We start from the raw sequence: 17,214 nt of genomic DNA, 5'->3' as shown, positions 1-17,214 counted from the left end.
CAGCCTTTTCACAACAGATAAAAGCATGTCCCATTAAGATAACATGTCATCCTTTCTTTTGTTCTCACTGGCCTCTGCAAGCAATTTAGAGACAGGGATCTCTTTATCTTTTATATGTAATTGCTGTTACCTGTAACCTGCCCTTGAGCTCTTCCAACAGCACAGGTGCTGAGTCAAAATAAAATAAAATAAAATCCCAAGAACACATCATATTTTGCACGGACATAGAACAATTAGGCAGCAACAGGCCATCAAGGTGTAGGCCAGTTTCTCTTGCTGTGCCACAGGCTACTGCCTAGGCACCCTGTGGCCTCATTTTCAGATTCAACTCATTCGGGCAAGGGCTTGAATGAATTATGTACTAATATAACCAGTAGAATGCCCAGGATAACTGAGCCCAAAGTTGGATGAGGCTTTCAAGAGCTGCTGCTAATTAAAATAGTAGCAGCACAGCAGGGACTGTTCATACCGTTGACACTATCACCTCACATAGCTGCTGTGCTCTCATCTAATTCAAGGATGGCAAGTTAGTAACTCGTGGGCCCTATGTAGGGAGGGATGCCAGGCCATTAAGCAGCATCTATGTGAACTTTCCGGCCATGGCGATGGCCAGAAACAATGGCCAGCAATTCATGACCATCCGTCCAGCATAAAACCTGAATGTGACGTAAGTACACTGGATTACGCATTGGCTGCCCCTGAAAACTATGGCATTTTCAGGGCCTACCAGAGCACTGCCTGACACACATCCCATCCAGGTTTTCAGGTGGATGGAACACCATGTGTCTCTGGACATCATTTCTTGCCCAGGCATTTTCTCCTGCCACTCAGGGAAGTAAAAGCAGGGTTGGAGAGGCCTCCAAGTATAAGTAGGCAAATGGTCTCTCTACCCCAGTTTCATATCTGCTGTAGTTTTTTGTGGCCTCACCATCCTTGATATGCCACACATTGCATGAAGTACAAGGATATGGTAAGTAAAGAGGAATTCAGCTCCTACATAGCTTGGCAAGTGAGAGCCCAGCACCTCAGGCTCAAGAAACTGCATACCCTTAAGAACTGACTAAAAGACTGGACACTTTTTCTATCATTTGATGTCTCTTTTGCATTTTTTCATCTCCATCTAGGGCTTAGTCTACCTGCCCATGAAGCAAGAAGCTAAAGTAAGGGTGGATAATCCTGCCCCCAACTAGCGGAATTCATTAATTTTGCAAAATCAGCACAATTGAGGGAAGACATTTTTAAATTTAAGCACCTTTTAAGTCCAATTGATTGGAAAATTAAGCATATACTTAATTATCTTCTTGACTATTAGGACTTCAGCAGGATCATGGCCCATATTTTAATATATAGTAGAACAGCCTCTCTCAACTTTTTTTTACCATTAAGAAACCCCTGAAAGATTCCTGAGGCTTCAATAACCCTAGAAGTGGCACAATCATGCAGAATATGGTGAACATGCCTACCCAGGATCCCTCCCCTTCCCACCCCTCCAAGGCCATTGGGGGTGTGTGTGACATTATCAGATATGGTCATATCACCTGATAAATATTTTAAAATTAATTAACCCCCACCCATTTGGGAAACCCCTCCAAGGCTGTCAAGAAACCCCAGGGTTTCATGGCTGAGAAAGCCTGCACTAGAGCGACAGTTCACTCTGACCTATGAGCTCTATAAACACAAAGCAGTCTTTTACACTCATGATTTTTTAAATGCCCAAGCACCAGCAAACTGGAGTTTATAAAAACATAATAAATATATTTTCTTTCTTTTGTAATTGAAAAAAAAGATTGAACAGGCACCTATAAAGTCCACAATCAATTCAATTCATGACAAATGCTTGTACAATTCTTACAAAATGTACAGAAGGATGGTTGAAGATGGTTGACGATGCTGAGCAAAGTCAGAGTAGAAAGTGTTGCTTCCTATTCCACTTTGAGTTTCCTTTCTAATTTCTTTCTTTTTTTCTTCTGAAGCTGGCTTTGGTTTGCTGCCGGCTGCCTGAGCCTGTGGCCAACTGTTTGTTCAAGTCTACTAGGCAGCTTTTGGCTTCCAGGATGGAGGTGAAGGGTTTAATAGGAGAATCACTGCAAGAGGCATGGGGGAAATGGCTCCAGCCATCTTTGCCACACTCAGCCTCCTTCTCCACCTCTGGTGAGCTGCACCTGGCAGGAGGAGAGTACAAAAAATGCATTTTTAAATTTTTAATCTTGCAAAACCAGGCAATAAAAGACTGCATCATGGTACTGGAAACCCCAATCTTAGAAACAGAACCCTTTATAACAGCTTCCTCTTCAGTTCTATTCTAGTGACCTGTACTGACTGGAACATGATTATAATTGACCACTGATGCATGAGCTAGATGAATGACAAGTTATGAGAGTTTCCAGTGCCACAAGAAGTCTCAAGGTCAGAAAGGGAAGATTCTAATACCTGGCCACTTGGCCTTGATACGATACGATAATATTTATTGTGTTTAGCCAAAGGCCATTACAAAACATAATTAAAAACAATATGGTACAAATACGGATAAAACAATATTTCTGTAATATTGCGTACATAAAATTGTAGACGAGGGCTACTGAGTTACAATTTAAAAGAAACACGGTGTATCAAGGTGGGGGACACCTGTAAAAAAGCTTTGGCTCGGATCTTCCTGGCGGCCAGAGCGAAAGTGCCACCCTATATGAAATATAGGGGTCGACATCTGATAACAGATAGGTGACTTTATCAAAATCAGAAGTGGGGTGTGAGTTTGGTAGTAACTTGGCAAGGAATTTGCTCCTGGGTTCAGAGTACAGGGGGCAAGCCAAAACATAGTGGGGCAAGTCCTTCACAGATGGATTTCCACATATACACAGGCGTTGGGCTGTGGGTATTTGGAGATATCATCCAAAGAGCATGGCTGATGGCATCATTTCAAACCACAAAGATGTTAGGGCCATTCTAAGATTGTGGGTTATTATGTTTACTAAATATTATGCTCTAGAGTGGTCTTTTTAAATTGTTTTATACCATGGGGCTGATTGCGATAGCAGAATTGAAGAGTGATCAATCAATGAATCAGCTTTGAGCACCCAATCATGTACATCAGAGATATTGGCTGATGTATGCAGTAAGTCATCTGGTATGGTATAGCGTGAAAGAATGGAGCTAAAAAAGTCAGACCGAGTCCTGTCTTTGCTCAATAAGAGCTTGAAACTTTGATGGCTTAAAGAATCTGATTTGGTTGTTGTGTCTTTCTTCCAAGATTTCAGAATAGGTAAGTGGGCACGGGCCTTGAGTGAGGGGAAACCAAGCTCTGCCCTCATTAGGGATGCGGGAGACCCTTTTGGAAGAGCCAGGATACGTCTGAAAAAAAAAAGGTCTGAATGGGCTCCAACCTGTTGGTTATTTGTTCTTTCCAGCCCCAGATGTCGATGCCATATAGTAGGTGATGAATGACCTTGGCTGTAAAGAGCTTTAGAGCTGGGTCAACTAGAAACCCTCCCCTGGTGTAGTAAAATCTCAGAATGGCTCCAATGATTTTTAGACCAGAGGCCTTTATAGTTGCAAGGTGGGCATTCCAGTTTAGGGTCTCACTGTAAGTGATTCCAAGATATTTAAATGTACTGCTATAGGATATAGGATATAGGATGTATAGCTATAGGAATATCGTGTATACTTTAAATAAATTGTTTTGGTCTTTTCCTAAAAAACAGAACTTTTGTTTTGCATAGCTGATGGTGAGGGACTCTTCCTTACAATAAATACCCAAGTTGTTAAGTAGCTTTTTCAGACCAACTCTTGTAAGGGAAACCAGGAACATGTCATCTCCAAAAGCAGAATAGAAAACATTTGCTGACCAACAGAAGGGGGTACAAATTCTGGGCCCGATAGTCTTTGCAATATATCATTGATGTAAATATTGAAAAGCAGGGGGGCTAATACACACCCCTGCTTTACCCCTTTCCTTACTACAATTTCTTTAGTTAGAGAGCCTGAAGCACCTACCCTAATTTTTGTGTGGATGCCTGAGTGCAGTTCATGCATCAGAAACAGTAGGCGTTTATCGATGTTAGTTTCCCTCAACTTTGACCAGTCTGTCTCTGTCGATGGAGTCAAAAGCTGTGGCTAAATCAATGAAAGCTGCGTATAAAGCTCTCGCAGGGCCTTCCATGCTGGAATAAGCTGGGTTTGACAGTGGTCCATGGTAGAATGGACTCTTCTAAATCCTGCTTGGTGTGAGTGTAAGATATGGTTGTCAGCAGTCCAATCCTCTAGTTTATGTAGGAGGAAATTTCCATAGAGTTTAGATGCAATATTTAGTAAACTAATGGGGCGGTAGTTTTGTGGGTCAATCTTGTTGCCTTTTTTTTGGATAGGAACCACAAAAATATTCCAGCCATTAGGGAAAATGCCTGATTCATTTATCTGAGTAAAGACCCTAGCTAAGACTGGGGCCCAACAGTTAGGGAATGCTTTGAATAAATCAGGTGGAATCAGGTCTACTCCAGGTGATTTATTGGAGGCTAAGGATGTAAAAAGGCCTCTGACTTCAGCCTCTGTGACTGGGGGCCAAGCTGGTAAATTTAGAGAGTCAATGGAAATAGCCTGGGTATTTGATTCTGTCGATGGTGGAGAAGGTGGCCAGGCTCCAAAAGTTTTCGAAAAATATGTAAACCAAGTGTTTCCAGATATTTGGGCTTCAACCTTTTGGGGTGATTTTGCAAGCCCGAAAGAGACAAGGTTCCAGAATCGAGACTCATTTTTCTCCTTTACTGCCAGATTTAGTTTGTTCCACATATGTTTAGCATAGTCAACTTTCTTGCTTTTAAGGAGACTCTTATATTGGGATCTTAATCTGATGAGCTCTAACATCCTGTCATCCTCTCTACTACAACGGGTCAGCCTCATACATTTGACTAGCTTTTTCCTGAAAGTTTTACATTCTTGGTCAAACCAGCCATTATTAGGGTAGGATAATGGCTTTAAAGGTTTATTGTTGAAAAGCAGAGGTTTGATCAAGCTAATGATTTTGTCGTAATGTTCTATGGCATCATGGCCAGGCTGTAAAAGGGCTGAATGCAGGGATTTAAGGTCATCACTAGTCAGAGCTTGAGCTATGTTGTTTTGAACCTGCTCTGACCATTTCAGATTTCTATAGCCAGGAGATATGCCTCCAGCGAGTTCAGGAATTGGAGGTAAAAGAATTCTGCTATTATATTTAAGTAAGAGCTGTAGAGGACAGTGATCACTTAAAGGAGTGTTACCCACTTCAAAAAAGACCACCTCTGTCAGTAAAGCAGGTGAAACTGCTATATAATCTATAGTGCTAGCACGACAGGAGGATAAATATGTGAAGGAACCACCAAACTTGTCAACTTAGTGCCATGTAAGACATAAAGATTGTCATTCTAAAAGACATGTGTGCTCCGCAATTTGAGAGTTAACATCTGCCCTAGAGTCAGAATGACCAGGGCCAATTCTGGCATTAAAATCACCACACATAATTATTTGAGCATTAGGAAACTGAGAAGTAAAGGTTTCCAGTGTGTGGGAAAGTTGGTCCCAAAGTCTCCCTTTATCATGTGACAGTGAGAATTTTGGATGCACAGGAGGTTGCCAAGGTGTGGGCCCTTAATCATTAGTGCTTGGATGTAATTTGGGCAGCTGCTTTCCAGGATCTGAACCTCTGCTATTAAGTCAATCGCCACAAGGACGGCCAGACCGCCACTGCCCTGGCCCTTACAGTAGATTTTAATTGCCGGTGTGGCAAACGTCTGAAAACCCTGTAGAGATACAGAGATTGCATCTTGGACCCAGGTTTCCTGTTAAAAAAGAATATCGTAACCACTTAAAAATGTTGAAAATTCAGGATCATAGAATTTGTTTCGCCACCCCCCCAAGTTCCAAGATAGTATCTTTAGCAGTCAGTCCAAGTTTGAAATTTTATCTAATTCTCCCCTTGAATCTGAGAAGACGCATCCATTTTTGGAGGGGAGTCCGTAAGTAGAGGAGGACTGTTTCTGTGAAGATGGGCTGTTTTTCACAGGTTCACATTCCATTGGCTGGAAGATTGAAATTTCATCTCTGGAGCTCTGTATCTTATCAGGGAGTAACTTGGGCAAAGGGAAAGCAGCTGGAGTGCTTGATGATGAGCTCAGACAACTGAGAGCACGTGGAGAGAGCTGCTGGGGAGAGCTGCTCCTGCTGACCAGGTGAGGCTATTGTGGTACTGAGTGAGGTGATTGCTGAGTGATTGCTGGGAGGATTAAAAAGGGCTGCTCCTCGCCAGAGGCAGAGCTCAGACAACTGGGAGCACGTGGAGAGAGCTGATAGGGAGAGCTGCTCCTGCTGACCAGATAAGGCTATTGTGGTGCTGAGTGACGTGATTGCTGGGTGATTGCTGGGAGGATTAAAAAGGGCTGCTCCTCGCCAGAGGACAAAGGGCTCTTGGCCTGTGGCTCCTGGCTTGGGGTTCTTGGCCTAGCAATTAGAATCAGTAGATTATATTTTCCTAATAGTTGCATTGCCTAAGTTACAATGGACCTCCAGGACACTCATCCCATCATCTGCAGTGAGTGTGATATGATTGCCTTCCTCCCTGAAGACAAGATGGACTACATCTGCCCCAAGTGTAAGCTGGTAAAACTTTGGGAGGAAAGGATTAGGGGATTAGAAAACAGCATTATTACTCTGACCCAGATTAAGAAAGGGAAGGAGTTCATAGACCAGAGCTGTGCAACTCTGAATAAAGAGGATACAACCAGTCCTGAAGAGGATAAGGGAATTGACCTCATTACGCAGCCTCTGCAGACAGTTAGGAAAAAGACTCAACGGCGTAGAGCAAGACGGTTCTCGGGGCCTTTGGAGCTCCAGAATAGATTTCAGGCCCTTGCAGAGGAGGTGCAAGTGTCAACGAGGGAAGAGGTCCCAAAACAAAGTCTAAGACAAAGTGAAGAGGCCACGGGGATAGAAGGAAATGGTGTTGAGAAAAAAAAAGGAGAGTACTGGTAATTGGAGACTCCCTACTAAGAGGAATGGATCGTCAAGTGGCTGGGCCCGACCCCCTAACCCGAGAGGTGTGTTGCTTGCCAGGGGCGAAAATTAAAGACGTTTCAGAATGGCTACCCAAACTCCTCAAATCTACGGATCGCTACCCATTTGTGATGGTCCACATGGGAACGAATGACATGTCTGTGAATACCATCGCTCCTACTAAAACAGACTATCAAGATCTAGGGAGGAAGCTCAAGCAAATGGGAGCACAAGTGGTATTCTCTTCAATCTTGCCTGTCAAGGGAAGAGGAATGTGTCAGGAGAGGAAGATAATGGAGGTGGATCAGTGGCTGCGTAGTTGGTACCAGCAGGAGAGGTTTGGTTTCTGGGACCATGGGATAGGCTTTCTTAAAGAAGGCCTACTAGCACCTGATGGACTGCACTTGTCGAAGTTGGGGAAGAATGTGTTTGGCAGGAACCTGGGGAGATTCATCAGGAGAGCTTTAAACTGAAGCCACAAGGGGAAGGAGACGTTCAACATACAGAGTGTAAGGAAGGAGACCGATTGGGGGCAGCCCAACAAGAAAGGCCAACTCATAGGGAACCAAAAGTAAAAGGATTCAGATGCCTTTATACTAACGCCCGAAGCATGGGCAATAAGAAGGAAGAGCTGGAACTTCTCATGCTGATGGAATGGTATGATTTAGTAGGCATCCCAGAAACTTGGTGGAATGATTCTCATGACTGGAATGTAATAGTGGATGGATATGAATTGTTCAGAAAAAAGCAGAATAGATCGAAGAGGTGGATGACTGGCACTGTAAGTGAGGAAAGGGCTTATCTGTCAGGAAATTCTAGTGAAGGAGAGTATATCTACAGTGGAAAGTACCTGGGTGAAAATAAGTGAGGGGAAAACAAACAGTGTGGTGGTTGGTGTCTGCTACCGACTACCTGACCAACGAGAGGATGTGGATGCTACACTTTGTGAGCAGCTTGGGAAAATATCCAAGCGGCAAGATCTTGTAATCAGACGTTTGCTGGGAAACAAAATCTGCGAAGGGTCCTCAGTCATGCAACTTTCTGACCTGCCTGGCTGACAATTTCATCGACCAAATGGTTGATGAAACCACAAGAGGTTCAGTCATACTGGACTTAATAGTGACCAACAGGCAAGAGTTGGTGGATGAGGTGAAGGAAGTGGGGATCCTAGGGGGAAGTGACCATGTCCTCATAGAATTCCTTTTGAGATGGGGGGGGGGGGGTAAGGAAGCTTGTAGCCAGACGCGGATGTTGGATTTTCGTAGGGCAAACTTGAATAAACTCAGAGACATGATTAGTGTCATACCATGGAATAGAATGCTGGAAGGGAAGGGTAGGCACTACTCAAACAAGAGCTATTGCTTGCTCAATCCATGACTATCCCAGAAAGACAAAAACACTGCAGGAGCCCTAAGAAGCCTATTTGGATGAACAGAGAACTTCAAGAGGAACTAAGAAAGAAAAGGGAAATGTTCAGGAAATGGAGGGAAGGACAGAGCTCTAAAGAAGAGTACCTACAGGTTGCTAGGCACTGTAGATCAATCATCAGAAAGGCCAAAGCTGAGAGTGAGCTAAGATTGGCCAGGGAAGCCCATTGTAACAAGAAAAGATTTTTCAGTTATGTGAGGAACAAACGTAAAGTAAAGGAGGCAATAGGCCCACTGTTGGGTTCAGATGGCCAAACTCTAACAGAGGATGCAGAGAAAGCAGAAAGGCTTAGCGCCTATTTTACATCTGTTTTTTCCCCACAGGGTTTAGGCACATCTAGAGCAGTAGCCAAGGGATAGTGTCTGGGTGGCAGGTTGACATGGACAAAGAGGTTGTTGAGAGGCATTTAGCTGCACTGGATGAGTTCAAATCCCCTGGGCCGGATGAAATGCACCTGAGAGTGCTCAAAGAACTTTCTGGAGAACTTGTCCATCATCTTTGGGACCTCTTTAAGGACTGGAGATGTCCCAGAGGACTGGAAGAGAGCAAACGTTATTCCGATCTTCAAAAAAGGGAGGAAGTATGACCCAGGAAACTTCCCGTGAGTCTGACCTCTGTTGTGGGGAAGATAATGGAACAGATATTAAAGGGAGCGAGCTGCAAACATCTGGAGGACAATTTGGTGATCCAAGGAAGTCAGCATGGATTTGTCTCCAACAGGTCCTGTCAGACCAACCTGGTTTCCTTTTTTGACCAAATAACAGGTTTGCTGGATTGTGGAAATTCGGTTGATGTCGTTTACTTGGATTTTAGTAAAGCTTTTGATAAGGTTCCCCATGATGTTCTGATGGATAAATTGAAGGACTGTACTGGCCGGACCACACCTGGAGTACTGTGTGCAGTTCTGGAAGCCTCACTTCAAGAAGGACGTAGATAAAATTGAAAGGGTACAGAGGAGAGCGACGAAGATGATCTGGGGCCAAGGGACCAAGCCCTATGAAGATAGGTTGAGGGACTTGGGAATGTTCAGCCTGGAGAAAAGGAGGTTGAGAGGGGACATGATAACCCTCTTTAAGTATTTGAAAGGTTGTCACTTGGAGGAGGGCAGGATGCTGTTTCCGTTGGCTGTAGAGGAAAGGACACACAGTAATGGGTTTAAACTACAAGTACAATGATATAGGCTAGATATCAGGAAAAAAATGTTCACAGTCAGAGTAGTTCAGCCGTGGAATAGGCTGCCTAAGGAGGTGGTGAGCTCCCCCTCACTGGCAGTCTTCATGCAAAGGTTGGATACACACTTTTCTTGGATGCTTTAGGATGCTTTGGGCTGATCCTGCATTGAACAGGGGTTGGACTAGATGGCCTTGTATGGCCCCTTCCAACTCTATGATTCTATGTGGATGTTTGGTTGCATTTTGTTGTTGGTTTTGAACTGCTGAGACTTCGTGAATTTTCAAAAGTTCCAACCTGAGACATTCTAGTCTGTTTGTGATGGCTAGACGTTCTGATGTTGGGTGGGTCGAAAAGGAGTTGATAAGGCCCTCTTCCAAAGAGTTTTCAAGGTGAAGATCTCCAGAACTTGAGAGTAGGCAGTCTGGTTGGCCAGGCCGTCTAGAAGGGTCCTGTTGTGTTATTTGATGTTTCCGCAAGAAGCTTTTCTGCTGGTATAGTGGTTTTATGGTGAGAAGGATTTGAAAGCAAAGCAGTTGTTACAGTATTAATGAAGACTGGAATGGCGAAACCTCCTTTAGGACCCAGGATAGATTTCTGTCTTAGGAGTAGAGAAGGTATCCTTGGGCTATCGAAGGTGAGTATAATTCTCTGTGCCTGATTTGCATAATTAAGGAATTCCGTTGAAATTAGGTCTATAGGGAAGTGCCTCTCTGTGATTAGGGTTCTCAGATGTTTGATAGCCAGGTGCTTAGAATTCCAAGGGGGAATCCACCGGGAAAACCTTACATGGTTGTAAAATCAGGTGTTGGAGTTTTCTTTTATCTACTGACTGCCTTGCGTAAGAATTCTCACAGGTCCTCATGGTTGAACCAGAAAGAGAATAAGGTGGCTGAGGGAGAAGCCTATTAGGGGTTAATTTGGACTCCCTCAGGGTGGCTAGCCTTGAAACTGTCTGGGAAAGTTTTTCGAGTAAATGGACGCCTTTTCAACGTGCAGAAAATACTCTCTACTGTTCTTAGAGTCAGCTCCAGGAGTTCCCCCGCAAGGTTTTCTGTGCCTCCTTTACTGTCAGCTTCTAGGGGACTTGGCCTTGATGAAAAGCTACCTGCACTCCGACCAAGAAGGAAACAAGCAGGGCTCCTTTGCAAACAGCATACGCTGTTAGTCTGGGCTCCTCTCTAGATTAATAAGGCCCTGCTTTATGCTAGGGGTGTTGCTTCACTGCTGACGGAACTTGTGACAAAAGAGCCCTTAGCTAACCTTGAGTCTTCTCCAGATGGTGTGGCCCCAGTTGTCTTTGCATCTGAAATGAGAACAGATCACAGACTTTTGATTAGCACAGGCCCCTCCATCCCAGCAACACTAGTGAACCAAATCGGATGAGAAATGGAAGACTACTGTATTTTGAGTATCTTTAACCTGTAATTCACTGGACTATGCCCTTCTCCTAGCTACAGGATGGAAGGAGGCACATGGCAATATTTTATAAAACAGATCCCGTCCCCCCATTTTCATTTTATAACTTCTATGATCCATGCTGCCTATGCAAGCACAGGGTGAGACCACATACAAGCAGAAAGTTTGTTTATGAATAGGTTTTTAATGTATTGTATTTTAAAAGGCTACAGGGAAGGATAGGCAAGTCATTAAGCTACACAAACTGATATAAAACCATAGCTAAATACTGAGGTATGAATCAGGAAGTCCCTGGTTCCAATCCCGCCTATGGATTTGGTAAACAGCGTTTGGCAAACCGCTCTCTGTCCATCTCTTTCTTTCATCTGTTGTAGGGGAATAATACTAATAATATATCTGACCCACCATGTAAAGATTACCTGGTGTACGCTTGACGCATTTGAAAAAGCAAAAGAACATTTCAAATGCAAAATATCAGTCTCAGGCTCTCCTGCGTTATTACAAAGCCAACCTACAGATCATAAAGCACCTACTGATGCTCCTCAAAGAAAGAATTCCACCAATGGCTTTTGCTCTTGCCATGGTGAGTAAGGGCTCCAGTAGTGCACAAAGGTCTGGTGCTTTGCCTGTGTACACACACACATGATTTTGGGAAGAACAGCACCACCAAGCTTGAATAAGGAAGAATAATAGCTTGACTGTGCTATAGAGGTCAGTCATATTCAGCAGTGCTACACTAGAATAAACTGGCCAGCTATACACTAATGCTGCCTTCTCCCCTACCTGCAGCTCTGTGTTCGGATTGCTCCAGCAGATTTAGGAGTCGGCCTTCACTTCTTCCGTCGTCCTGTGACACAGTGAGAGAACGTTTTTGTGAGGGTTCAGCAGAACATTGTGAGGGTTCAGCAGAACAAAACAGCAGAACGTTTGTTTGTTTTTTGGATAGAAATCAGGGGCATGGGGTATGTGAGAAGGTTCCAAAGAGAACATTTCAGGGCAGAAGCCCCCCCCCCCCCCCCCCGGCTTAACTGGTAAGAAGTTTTAACACTCTAATTTTGAAACCTCAAATAATTTCATGAGCTTTATACATTTTCCTGTGCCTCAGGATTTAGAAACGCTTTACCAGAAAATGAGAACGAAAGCTGGATCTCATCAAAGCCTGATGTGTGTCAGTGCGGGGGATTCCTAGATTTCTTGCCCATCAGGGAGGTACACTGGAGACAATTGGGGGGAAAAACATGACTTATGGGTGTTAACAGTGAGGACCCAGATGCAGAAGCTCTAACCTCCAAATTTTGCAAGTCTTCTCTGTTGCCTTAATAGCATTAGCCTTTTATCTGGGGTATAACCTCAGCCTCCTTTCAGAAGAAGACACTACTGAGGTATTTTCCCACTGTGGGTGTCTAAAATACAAACAGAACAAGATCTTTATGCCTCCCAAGGCTGAAAGGAAAGAAAACTGAAAACAAATAACTTATCTACCTAGTGAAGTTTGCCATCTCTGGGGAAGGGGAGATATCTTATAGGCTTCAACAATCTTCTTGTGTAACACCTTAGCAATCTGTGTGGAACGATGTGACTGGACAGCCCGAAGGCTACGTGGGGAAACAGGGTTCCCACTTTTAGTGAAACACTAGGCAAAATCCTTGCCCAAGGCCTAGTCGTGGCTAATTCCTAATGTACGCGAGGCAATATGAGCAGGAAGCTAAAAGGCTGTTTGGGACATACTGATCCCTTGCAATACTTTTTCCTTTGCAGATGACACTTTCCATACACCTCTCTCTCTGGCACATCAAAATGTGAATTGCCATGGAAATAATCCCAGCTCATCAATCCATTTTCTTCACTACCAGAGAAGCTTGCTGCCTGACCATACCAACAATTCCAAAGTCAAAGCAGGATGGCCTCATCTGTCTGTGGGCAGAGATTGTATTTGGCTGTAAAAAGAGAAGGACTAGATGAGACTGACTTGGTGAGAGGCTGACAACAAGAACTCCAAAGAAAGAGACAAAGGAATCCCTCTAGAAACCCAAGAAGGGAGCTGCTAGGGAAGGTTCAGCATTCTTTTGTCTGATATGCATCTACTTATCTGGCACATTGTATCCCTTCCTTCTTTGGACAATTTACAAGGTTCTCCTATGTTCACAGCAGCCCAAGGAGGTAGTTTAGGCTGAGGCCATGGAACTGATCTAAGGTCAACCAGCAAGCTTGGTTTGAACCCAGCTCTCAGAACCTAGTCCAACCTGAGACAGAAAGCACCTTTAATATGACAGATTAATTTTTCTGTGATGGCATGCCAGAGGGTAGGAATTATTGTCTTTAGACTGGAGTTAAGACAGGCTGCATGAAAGTTGCATGACAGCCATCACTTCCACCCACAGATGGCTGTCATGCAAAAGATCCCAAGCAGCCTTTTTCCTTGGCTTGTCATGTCGATTTGGATTCCTGTACTGTGGCAAGCTTCTCCGCTCCTGCAAGCTGCGCCCGAGGAAGGCAGCAGAGGCAAAGGAACTCCAAGCACAGTAACATATTGTTATGTATGCTGGATTAATCAGTAAATCCAGAGAGGAGGGAATTGAGGATGGATGCTTTGGACAGCAGCTGCACAACTTAATGTCGTTGTTGTTGTTGTTAGTAGCAAAGACATGTCCAACCCATAGCGACCCCATCCTCCAGGCCTTCCTGTCCTCTACCATTCCCCAGAGTCCATTTAAGTTCGCACCGATTGCTTCAGGGACTCCATCCAGCCACCTCATTCTCTGTCGTCCCCTTCTTCTTTTGCTCTCAATTGCTCCCAGCATTAGGCTCTTCTCCAGGGAGTCCTTCCTTCTCATGAGGTGGCCAAAGTATTTGAGTTTCATCTTCAGGATCTGGCCTTCTAAGGAGCAGTCAGGGCTGATCTCCTCTAGGACTGACCAGTTTGTTCGCCTTGCAGTCCAAGGGACTCGCAAGAGTCTTCTCCAGCACCAGAGTTCAAAAGCCTCAATTCTTTGACGCTTGGCCTTCCTTACAGTCCAACTTTCACAGTCATACATTGCAACTGGGAAGACCATAGCCTTGACTAGATGTACTTTTGTTGGCAGGCTGATGTCTCTGCTTTTTAGGATGCTGTTTAGATTTGTCATAGTTTTCCTCTCTAGGAACAAGCGTCTTTTAATTTCTTTGCTGCAATCCCCATCTGCAGTGATCTTGGAGCCCAGGAAAATAAAATCTGCCACTTCCTCCATTTCTTCCCCATCTAGTTTCAGTCAAATGTCTAGTTTCAGTCAAAGAAACTGATTTCTTATTTTGTTTTGCAGTATATGTGTTAAAAAAGACATAGGAGGTGCACTTTGCTATCTGAAGTCCTATATCACTCTTCATCAGCTTCTTTTAGTTTGTTGTAATTGGACAGAGTGCTGTGTGGTTATCTGGAAGAATGAAAACTGGGGGGGGGGGTTAAGTTTTTTTTCCTTTTTTTGTTGCAAAAGAAATCTTTTGCAAAAAATTCCTCCTCTAGGAGTTTTGGAGTATGGGAACAGGTCCCCAGGATAGTGAAGCGAGGCTGGAAACTGCTCAAGGAACGCCACTTGCGGTTCACTCTTGTTATGGTCAGAGAGCTGCTAATGCCCAGAGGAAGAGGAAGTTCTCTTGTGGTGGTCCTGAGACACAAGGCTGACCTGGAGTTGAGATGCCAAAGGGGTGCCATCCCTGCCTGTTTTAACACAACAAGTTCTGTCCACATAGAGGAGAGATTTGGAAAGCAGAGTAAATGGTATGAACAGAGCCCTCCTGCGGTGCTGGAAACGGTATCATGCTTGGCTGTGTCCCAGCCAAACTCATCAACAGGCAATCTCGTCATTTGTGTGTGAATCCCTGAGGGGCTGGGGCCTGTGATGGATTTGAGGGATTAGGCAAAACTGAGACAAGGTATTGCATCTTCCTGCTGAGAAATTACATTGCCAGAGCACTCACACTGCTGCTGTGGATTACAACCTCACTGTCAGAAATAAATCAGTGAGGGGGGGCTGCATGCACTGCTGCAAGTAAGGGAGTAAGCAGCTCTGCCAGAGGGGGGTAGGGTGGCAGGATGCTGAAGCCTCATTGAGGTGGGGCAGCTGTACATGACTGCAGAGACAAGAACTAAAATAAAGGGCCTGCTGCATTATCATGTTTGGAGCTTGGCATTGACAGTAGGTCCAGACACACCATGTCACCAACAGCAGGTGTGTTATGAGTGCATGCTTGTCATTCACAATGCAGGCAACCTTCTTTGGCTGTGGTGTCACTTTCATAAATTTTGTTCTAGCTGTTTTCACCTGAAATCAGGTTAGCTGTGGTTTTACCATGCAAGAGCATTTTCTGCCCACCCAGCAATCTCCTCAAACTGCAATCCTATTTGTCTTCCCTACCCAAAGAACATGTCCAAAGTTAATTTCCCAATTTTACCTCTTCCTCCATGTTTCACTCCCAATTGGCTTCCATTTATACATGGGTTCTTAAAATGTTTTCCCTATGAATTTGATGTTTTTGCACGACTGCACATTTAAAATGTACATACATCCCCTCCCCCAAATTGTCGGCTAATACCTCTTTTTTTTAATATCAGGAGATTCTGGAACTCACTGATATGTGCATCTCAGAAATGCAAATAAATGCATTCTCTTTCTTCAGCTGTCAGCCAGCTTACTATCAGGGTTGATTTCACAAGTCTTGTTGCTAAATGGAAAGGTCCACATTCCACAGGTTTGGCCTGGCTCTGCTCAAGATTTTGTGACTGTGAGCAGGTAGCATCTCCAGGCTTTACCAAAACCTACTTGCATTTGCTGACTGAAGTAATGAAGGAAATGGTGTACCCTTTCCTGTAGCAGCTACATTGGAGACAGCCATGAATCTTTGTAAATGGACAAAACAATGTTGTGGAATGAACAGATGAGCCTCAACAGGAATAGAACAGTTGGCATTAAGGCAGGGTGCTATACAATTACTAACCACAAAGAATAATTGAGGAACATACAATAAAACATTCAAAATTTGGATGAATATGCAGATAAATGAATGTCTTGCGAGAACTCAGCAGTCACCTGAAGATTAAAAGATGAGGCAAGAATAGCATCAGTATTCAGGGATTCATTATGAATCAGTTGCTTAGTAAAACACATCCCTTTGAATGCAAAACAGTCTTCTTGGGGATGAGAGAAGCATATTTCCTGCAGCATTCAGCCTGCTGGCATGGACAGGAGAAGGGAATGGAATGCTAGTTTGCAACGGGGAACAGGAATGTGTGCTTCATGGGCTGCACACAGGCAATTGCACAAAGACTTACAAAAACCACACTGACTTTGCCTAACTGCATGTCTTTCCACCCTCCAAAATAAGACATTTTTGGCCTGGATAAGCAGAGTTGACTGCCAGGGACTTGCACAGATGTCCAACCCTTAGGTTACAGCACCATCGAGGAGTGTTACTTTCCAAGTGTGAGTAGAGATTGATTTTTTTTTCTGCTCCCAAGAGAAAGGAAGTTGTCTTGAAGCTCCTCCTTTATCAAACATGTCCCTAACTTTTGCAGAGATAGGGAGAACAGCAGAGACTGTATGTATTTTGTGTGCTCAGAAACCTGATTTCAGGGAACAGAAGCCTTCTGAGATTCCCATCCTTTTAGCAGGTTGCTAGCCATTATGGATATGTGTGTGGGGGGTGGGGACAGGATGGACAGTTTTTGCTCAGAAAGAGGCCTTGCACAGGAATTGCTGCAGTCATGGACTTCCAAATCTTATCTTAAGGATTGTAGGGTGAACTATATCATCCTATTTTCAAACTTCCTCTTGTGGTTTGAGCTATCAATCCATCAGAAGCTCCCTTGAGAGGACAAGTGCAAGCCAGCCATCCAGTGCGTGAAAGCATCAGCAGCAAGGGCATCAGCAGCAAGCCTCACACAGAAGTCCATCCTCACCTTTGCACGCCACAGCCTCCTGCCACCCTGGGTTTTGGAGCACTTTTGGGTTTGAAGGCAGCTGTCAACATGGCTTTGGTATTCCTTCAGTGGCACCAGAGACTTGCAGACATAACATTTCTCATACCTGCCAGGCCAAAAGAGAAAGGAGCCCATTAGGATTTACTCTGCTTTGAGTGCTTCTGCAAGCCGTTTCATGGATAAGACATGTCAATGTGCACAGCAGGATGGCCAATAAAGCTGGCCTG

The 17,214-nt window shown here is 44.2% G+C and overlaps 1 protein-coding gene across 19 annotated transcripts in view; it reads right to left on the bottom strand.

Annotated features, from left to right (window-relative positions):
- Positions 1-1,698: 1,698 nt before the first annotated feature.
- UIMC1 (ubiquitin interaction motif containing 1) overlaps positions 1,699-17,214 on the bottom strand; it is a 128,831-nt gene continuing 113,315 nt past the window's right edge. For 8 of the 19 annotated variants that reach the window (XM_077326278.1, XM_077326287.1, XM_077326290.1 and 5 more), the window contains 4 exons: positions 16,967-17,093; positions 11,818-11,881; positions 10,879-10,921; positions 2,190-9,570 (listed from right to left, as the gene is read on the bottom strand). In XM_077326278.1, the coding sequence (XP_077182393.1) occupies positions 9,255-9,570; positions 10,879-10,921; positions 11,818-11,881; positions 16,967-17,093 (550 nt within the window). In that variant the 3' untranslated portion in view covers positions 2,190-9,254. Of the gene's footprint in view, positions 2,163-2,189; positions 9,571-10,878; positions 10,922-11,817; positions 11,882-16,965; positions 17,094-17,214 lie in introns of those variants that run through there. The other 11 variants (XM_077326282.1, XM_077326284.1, XM_077326276.1 and 8 more) reach the window with 6 other exon arrangements.

This window comes from Paroedura picta, chromosome 3, assembly GCF_049243985.1.
Source record: "Paroedura picta isolate Pp20150507F chromosome 3, Ppicta_v3.0, whole genome shotgun sequence".
Taxonomy (NCBI): Eukaryota; Metazoa; Chordata; class Lepidosauria; order Squamata; family Gekkonidae; genus Paroedura; species Paroedura picta.
The sequence above is the reverse complement of the archived record's forward strand: the minus strand, read 5'-3'. Positions and strand labels throughout refer to the sequence as shown.